Source organism: Bubalus kerabau, chromosome 17 (assembly GCF_029407905.1).
Source record: "Bubalus kerabau isolate K-KA32 ecotype Philippines breed swamp buffalo chromosome 17, PCC_UOA_SB_1v2, whole genome shotgun sequence".
Taxonomy (NCBI): domain Eukaryota; kingdom Metazoa; phylum Chordata; class Mammalia; order Artiodactyla; family Bovidae; genus Bubalus; species Bubalus kerabau.
Window position 1 is genome coordinate 54,266,714 of NC_073640.1, and position 7,018 is coordinate 54,273,731.

At 55.5% G+C, this 7,018-nt stretch overlaps 2 protein-coding genes across 7 annotated transcripts; one reads left to right on the forward strand and one right to left on the reverse strand.

The window, feature by feature from the left end:
* Positions 1-97: 97 nt before the first annotated feature.
* Positions 98-2,130, reverse strand: PRR19 (proline rich 19). 3 transcript variants are annotated; one of them, XM_055551417.1, is made up of 3 exons: positions 1,937-2,130; positions 728-1,352; positions 98-641 (listed from the first exon to the last, which is right to left on the reverse strand). In XM_055551417.1, exons 2-3 carry the CDS (start codon positions 1,344-1,346, stop codon positions 169-171), a joined length of 1,092 nt encoding a protein of 363 aa, XP_055407392.1. In that variant the 5' UTR covers positions 1,347-1,352; positions 1,937-2,130; the 3' UTR covers positions 98-168. The 3 variants fall into 3 exon arrangements, with proteins under 3 accessions (XP_055407392.1, XP_055407391.1, XP_055407389.1); XM_055551416.1 differs by having other exon boundaries at positions 1,839-2,130; XM_055551414.1 differs by having other exon boundaries at positions 1,916-2,129.
* Positions 2,131-3,881: 1,751 nt separating this feature from the next.
* On the forward strand, positions 3,882-6,788 carry PAFAH1B3 (platelet activating factor acetylhydrolase 1b catalytic subunit 3). 4 transcript variants are annotated; one of them, XM_055551420.1, is made up of 6 exons: positions 3,882-4,015; positions 4,407-4,500; positions 4,705-4,794; positions 5,472-5,588; positions 5,667-5,789; positions 6,460-6,788. In XM_055551420.1, exons 2-6 carry the CDS (start codon positions 4,423-4,425, stop codon positions 6,748-6,750), a joined length of 699 nt encoding a protein of 232 aa, XP_055407395.1. In that variant the 5' UTR covers positions 3,882-4,015; positions 4,407-4,422; the 3' UTR covers positions 6,751-6,788. The 4 variants fall into 4 exon arrangements, with proteins under 4 accessions (XP_055407395.1, XP_055407393.1, XP_055407394.1 ...); XM_055551418.1 differs by lacking the exon at positions 3,882-4,015 and adding an exon at positions 4,076-4,210; XM_055551421.1 differs by lacking the exon at positions 3,882-4,015 and adding an exon at positions 4,199-4,242.
* Positions 6,789-7,018: the final 230 nt, after the last annotated feature.

A 7,018-nucleotide genomic window follows, 5' to 3' on the forward strand; every position in this document is an offset into this window, starting at 1 on the left:
GTGACAAATGACAGTACCTTCCCTTCCACTTTGGACCAGAACTCAAAGCTAGGGAAAGCTGCTGTCCTGAGCCAGCCACTCACTAAAAATCAAGAGGACTGTGAAGAAGACACTTTATTGAGGTGATCAGAGTTGGAAATTCCTGCCCCCAACCCAGCCTCAGCCTGTTCAGTACAGTCTCATGGGTGGAAAGGACCAGGCCTCTGGGCTGCTCTGAGCCACCATCCAGGAGAGGCTGGGCAGCGGTGCTGGGGGGCTGGGGCTCCAGTCCAAGGCAGAACTTCGGGGCAACAAGGGTGATGGTGGCTGGGGCAGGAGTTGTGGTGGGCCAATCCCCCAAGGCCGGGGAGGAGGCGGTGTGGCTACCAGCCAGATGCTTTTCAGTAGATCAAAGGCTGTTGGGGGGCCCCAGGCTGCCCCAGATGGTGAAGGCAACGAGGATAATGGGGGTGGCCAGGGACCTTTCGGTGGTGCCAGGCTCACTTGGTGCACAGTAGGAGTGCTGGAGGTGGGAGGCATGGCAAAGGTGAGCTCCTTTGTTCCCTGCCGCTGCCTCTGCCTCCCCTCCCCTGGGGCCTGCTCAGGACTGTTGATCCAGGAAGGTGTCATTCTTTGCCTCTTAAGGGCCCCAGGCTCAGTCCCTGGCACAGAGGAAAGAAGCATGAGGGACAGCTGAACAAGAGCAGACAAAGAAAAAGGGAGTTTAGGAGGCAGGAGATAAGCTCACCTGGCAAGTGTGGCTGGCAGCCCCGGAGCACCAGGGTAAGGTCAGGCACACAGCCATGGCAGGCCTGTAAAGTGCCCACGATAGCATCCCTGGCCTCTTGAACTAGGTTTCTCCTAGGGAAGGCTTGTGGCAGAATCAGCTGACATTGCAGCTCCCCCAGCAGCTGCTCCAAGTCAGGGAGCTGTGGGGGACTGGGGGGGCCTGGGCCCGAGCCTCCAGGCACCTGGTTTTCCTTGCCCCTTGACTGTAGGGATGGTTGTTGGCCCCTGCCTGGGCTTGGGGAGGACTTGGTGGTGAGTGCAGGGGTGCCCGACTCCAGAGACTCACTGCTAAGCAGCCGGGCCACGTCCAGAGATTTCACCTCATGGTTGAAGAGACCCCGGTGGTCCCGGCTCAGGCGGCCCTGGGTTATGACCACGAGCTTGGCAGCAGTAGGGGCAACAGAATTCTGCAATACCATATGTGGATCCCGACTGGCCACGGGAGGGTGCTGATAGGTCAATGGCTGCCGGCTGCCTGCCAGGGCCTCGTTACGCTCCCGCCTGGTCTTCCGACGGCGGACACGACCAGGCTTCTCCGGCTGCTGGAAAGGCTTGGGGGCTGGCTCCCCGGGATCCATGGTGCCCTGGAAGATAAGGACAGGATAGTCATATGAGAAGAGATGGTTTGGGGTGAAGTGGGAGTACTATTTAGAGACTTAAAATGAGAGAAATGGATTGGTAGAGAGCAATCGGAAAAGGTTTGGTCAGGGAAAGATGAGGGAAAAGGCAGAGTCATAGGGGCAGGATGGGGTCAAGGGAGTCATGCTGAATGGGAAGATCTGTCAGAAGATAAAGGGTTAGATGGAACGAGGATGTGAGGAAATCATGGATGAGGGATGGGAAACGTATCATGATACTGGAGGGATCTGGTGACCAGATAGGGACTTTGGACAGAGGAGAAATCCAGGGGGAGAGGAAGTACTGGAGAATGCAGAAAGTGGAGAGAGATGGTAGCAAGAGAAAGGCAGGAAAGAGATTAGAAGTTGGAGAGACAGAGTAAGCCGGCAGGACAGAAAGGGCAGCAGAGGAGTTATCAGGGACTGGGGCCTGGTCATGGAAGGGGCGTAGACCTCAAGGCTGGGTGAGGCAGGTGAGGTAGGGATGGGGGTACAGTTGATGAGGATAGAGCGGAGGAAGGGCACCTCACTTTCTCCTATCCCCAACGAACCCCGCCCCGCCCTGCCCACTCCACGTGGCTGTGGGGGACAATGGCTTCTTTTCCGCGGTGACCCCAGCTCTCTCGATGCGCCTGACGCTCTTCCGGGTGTCACACAAGGCCTCCTGCACGCACGCACGCACGCATGCGCGAGCCCCTCCCACGCCCTTTGGCATCCAGTTCCGGAGAGTCACAGGCCCAGAGGCACGTGCCAGCTGCCCGCGGTGCCGGTTGTAGTCCCGCCCCTCCCAGCCTCACTTTCAGAAATCTCTTTCATTTGTCCTAAGCACCTTCTATCCACCTTCAATCTACCAATTGGCCTAGGTCCACTAGGCCCGCCCCCTTCCTCAGTGCTGATTGGTTTAGACATCTATTGGCGGATTTTCTCTGTAGAGCGGCAAGGTGCGACGAAGCCAAAGGGGAGAAGGGCCGTTGCAGCCTCTATATACAGCCAGTCCCCACGCAGTCAACCTGGTTTATCCCTAGGGAATCAATATAGTGTCGTCATTTGGAGCTAGGCTTTAGAGCCACACTACCTAGGTTCCTATGCCCAGACTGGCACATTTGAGCTCTGTGACCTTGGCAAAGTATGCAACTGCTCAGAGCTTCAGTTTCCTAATCTGTAAAATGGAGTTGATAATCTTCTCCTTCTTATAACTGCTGTAAGTATGAGTGTGTGTGCCAGCATCCAATTTGAAACAGCACTTGTTGACTGGATGCCTCTAAACTTTCCCACTACACTTGTCCCCCTCAGTTCCCCGCCCCCCCACCCCACCCCGAGGCTTGCGGGATCTGTTCCCTGACCAAGGACTGAATCCCAGCCCGGGTTGTGAAAGCCTGGAGTCCTAACCACTAGTCCACCAGTGAACCCCCCCCCCCCCCTTCAGACTCTCAAATCGAGCTATACCAGGGTTTTCCCCATACCCTAATAAGCTATATTGTGTATTACCTGGTAATATTGCTTGTCCAACCTTCATAATCTTACAAAGCCAAACGCCTTAGGTACTACTCCTAAGAAATCCTTCACCCTCAGAGTCCATCTCTTTCTCCTCCCACAAAGGTCCCCTGTACCTTTCTTAATCACAACCTTGATCCTTCCCTCAGTTGTGTGTCTGGAGTCTGCCTCCTCCAACATGGCTAGATGAAGGTCAGAATCAGACCTATTCCTTTAATACTCATTCAGCAAATACTTGTGAACAGCCACAGATAGTACTTGGTACTCTGAGTCAGGCTCTGTTCCAGGCAAGTGGATTGAGGCAAAACAAACATAATAAAATAAAATGCAATGCATCTCTGTATCTCAGCATCAACCTTCCTAGAAGGAATGAATAACTATGAAGGTCTCATTTGGAAGTGGAGCTACAGGAACATGATCAGGATTTTTAGGGGGTGGGACCCCGCCACCTGGTCCCCCAGAACAAAGAGATCTGGGAAGACTTGAGGTCAGATTAATTTGGGGCAGGAGGTGGGAGTCAGCGACCTTAGATGACCTTGGCTATGGATGTAGGTTTCACAGCCCAGACACACCCAACTGAAGTCGGTCAGCCATAGGTTTAGGGAGGGGAGAGGAGGCCACAGATCTGTAAGGTGAGCTGCGCGGGAGGGGCGCCAAGCTAGACTTGGCCCTTGCAGCATCTCTAATTTCCCTTGTCTTTCTGCATCTTCTACTACCCTCTCTGCAGGGTCAGTGATGTCTCTATTGCTAAGACATACAGTTTAGCTATTATGTCACAAAAACTGGTGGTTTTGAGCAGGGGAGGGCCATGAGCACAGAGGCTCACTAAAGTCCCAGCACTGCCTTAAAGTGTCGCCTTACAGCTGAGCCGCTAATTTTCACATTTTGCCATCCTCCTTTTCTCTCCCCTACGTCTGAAGAAAATGGGTGCGCCCCTTCCTGGCCAGGTGCGTAGGAGCCACCCCCTCAAGGGATCCAAGGAATGGACTCGTCCACTCACTCCCCCACCACCACGTGAATGAGTGACACACATAACACCCCAACCCTGGCCCCTCCCCACACTTCTCGCCCTACAGCAAATGGTTTCTTCCCCCAGGACTGGCGCTAGATTTTCCCCGCCTACTCTCGGCCTTCAGGTATTTCGCTCCTCCCTGTGACGCCTGTAGGGTGGTTTCTCCCCCCCCCCCTCCCCCCACGGTATGCTGGATGGTCTCGCCTGCCCCCACGCCCCCCGGTGCCTGGGTGCGCCAGCCGCCGCCGCGGCCCGAGAGAGCGGCCGGAGCAGGAAGCGCCGGACGAGCCCACTGCGCGGTCGCCGTGGGGAAGCGAAGGTTCTCAATTCCACCTCCCCTCCTAAGTGAAGGTTTCCGCCCCGGGAGAGGGGGCGGTACCCGGGAATCCGTCGCGCCCTCCGCGGGAGTGCGGGCTTCGGGACCGTCCATTGTTGCCTGAGGGGTAGGGGTGGGCGTGGCGGCGCCACCTCCTCCCGGAACACTCTCCCGCCGACCGCGCTCGCTCGTCCTGCAGGAGCGGAGGCGCCAAGATGAGTGGAGACGAGAACCCAGCCAGCAAGCCCACGCCGGTGCAGGACGTGCAGGGCGACGGGCGCTGGATGTCCCTGGTGAGCGACCCCGCCCGCGATACTCCGGAGTCCGGGGCTGGGGGCGGGGAGAGCGGGGAGACTTGGGAGAGCAGCTGGTTCGCGCCGCTCTCGCTAGGAGATTGGGAAACTAAGGGCAGTTGGGGTGGTGCTGCCTAAGGAAGCGGGGTGGGGCGGGCACCGCGGCGTGCATGCCATTGACTCCCCTCCTTTACGTCCCCAAAGCACCATCGGTTCGTAGCCGACAGCAAAGATAAGGAACCCGAAGTCGTCTTCATCGGTGACTCCTTGGTCCAGCTGATGCACCAGTGTGAGGTGAGGCCCGTCCCTCTCCTTCTGCCCCACCCAGGCCTGTGCCTTCACCGACTCTCCTGGACCAGAGCCCGGGCCAGGCGGTGTGTGGGGTACTCAAAATACGTAGCACCAGACACCCAGAATTTCTGTATGATGTGCCACGTTCTACTGAGAAGGAAGTGTTGTATCCTGGCTTTTTGTCATATTGGGTTTGTGTATAGTGAGACTTAAAATGAGGCTTCTTGCAAGAAGATTGCCTACCATGAGGTTCTTTGTTTGCTTAAATTAGCGCACAGCCCTAATGGATTTCCAGAAAGCTATAGTTGTTTCCACAAAATGAAGGTCAGTAGGTCTCTACTAAGGGAGCTCAATTATTCTACCTATTCACTAAGAGATGTTAAACCATGACTTTCCTCAAAGTGAAGCTCAACTGGAATGCTGTTGGTTTGATGCCTGGCTCAAGCAGAATGAGTTTTTGTAGAAGGAGTCTTGCTTCTATGGGGATTCATGAAAGTGAGACTGTGATGGGTTTGCGTACAGTGATGTTTGACCATATTGGGGTTTGTTTAAGGTGAGATTTAACCAGACTGCTTTCATAAAACAAAGATCTAACATGATGACATTTGGTTAAGCTTTGGATAGAGAGCGGTGGTCCGTGCTGATGATGCCCCTGTGCCCACACCACTTCTTGCCCACAGATCTGGCGGGAGCTCTTTTCCCCTCTGCACGCACTTAACTTTGGCATTGGCGGTGACAGCACACAGCATGTGCTGTGGCGTCTGGAGAATGGGGAGCTGGAACACATCCGGCCCAAGGTGAGCAGGGCTTGGGTGGGCAGCCAGAGCCCCCTCAGCCTGCCCCCCACACCACTGCTCCATCCTCTCTTTCCACAGATTGTGGTGGTCTGGGTCGGTACCAACAACCACGGGCACACTGCAGAGCAGGTGACTGGGGGCATCAAGGCCATAGTGCAGCTGGTGAACGAGCGGCAGCCCCAGGCGCGGGTCGTGGTGCTGGTGAGAGTGGGGAGGGCAGGGGGAGGAAGAAGGGCTGTGCTCTGGGACCCCTTCAGGTGTAGCCACAGCTGCACGGCTCTGGGCAGTTCAGCTCAGAGCAGTGGCTTTCAGGCAAAATCTCATGTTGAAGCTTGCTGTGCCCATCAGAAGGGCTGTGGCGAAGGACATATTTGGGGGCAAATAGCCCCTTTTGTCCAAGGGACTGCTGGACACTCGGAAGGTCGCTCTGTTGTGTCTGACTCTTTGCGACCCCATGGACTGTACAGTCCATGGAATTCTCCAGGCCAGAATACTGGGGTGGGTAGCCTTTCCCTTCTCCAGGGGATCTTCCCGACCCAGGAATTGAACCAGGGTCTCCTGCATTACAGGAGGATTCTTTACCAACTGAGCTATCAGGGTGTTGAAAAACACGAAACACTTAAATAGCCAAGAGTGGTCAGACATTCCCAAGGTGAACCTAGCTTCCATTACTTCTAAAAGGTTCCACGTCTAGAATGAGGTGTCAGGACCATAGTTTGGAACCTGTGTTTCCAAAACCCCCATTTTCCCATCCCTAGTGTATTCTGGAGCTTAGGACTTCCTGATGGGGGACAGAGAAATCTGGCACAGAGGAACAGGACACCCAGATGCTGGTAGGATGCCTCCTCACAACCCCTTGTGCCTTCCTCAGGGCCTGCTTCCTCGGGGCCAGCACCCCAACCCACTTCGAGAGAAAAACAGACGGGTGAATGAGCTGGTACGGGCAGCACTGGCTGGCCACCCTCGGGCCCACTTCCTGGACGCAGACCCTGGCTTTGTGCACTCAGATGGTACCATCAGCCACCATGACATGTACGATTACCTGCACCTGAGCCGTCTGGGGTACACACCTGTTTGCCGGGCCCTGCACTCCTTGCTTCTGCGTCTGCTAACCCAAGACCAGGGACAGGGTGGTGCCCCCCTGCCGGAACCCAGCCCCTAAGCATCTGTCTTCCTACATTAAATTTTCATTTTTCAGTCTCCCATGTTCTGCTTTATGGCCAAGCCCATGTGGGTATCTAACTCCGACATCTATGACCCTGCAGCTCTGCCCAAGGGAGGCCTCACCGGTCCATCAAGGTATTCTGGTCCGTGTAGTCAGGCAGATTTCTGACATCACAGTAGTGCTCCAAGCAGGCACTGCCAATCAATAACCCACTAGGTGAAACTGGTTTGCTAACATGACCCTGTGGCATCAAGGTCAAGCAAGA

What these genes read in the sequence shown, in the direction of transcription:
- PRR19 (XM_055551417.1), bottom strand. Translation starts at nt 1,346, where the DNA reads ATGGATCCCGGGGAGCCAGCCCCCAAGCCTTTCCAGCAGCCGGAGAAG. An exon ending in CTGCCAGCCACACTTGCCAG is followed by an intron (nt 642 to 727) that starts GTGAGCTTATCT and finishes CCTCTGTGCCAG; the next exon opens with GGACTGAGCCTGGGGCCCTT.
- PAFAH1B3 (XM_055551418.1), top strand. Translation starts at nt 4,086, where the DNA reads ATGGTCTCGCCTGCCCCCACGCCCCCCGGTGCCTGGGTGCGCCAGCCG. An exon ending in GTCGCCGTGGGGAAGCGAAG is followed by an intron (nt 4,211 to 4,406) that starts GTTCTCAATTCC and finishes CTCGTCCTGCAG; the next exon opens with GAGCGGAGGCGCCAAGATGA. An exon ending in ACGGGCGCTGGATGTCCCTG is followed by an intron (nt 4,501 to 4,704) that starts GTGAGCGACCCC and finishes ACGTCCCCAAAG; the next exon opens with CACCATCGGTTCGTAGCCGA.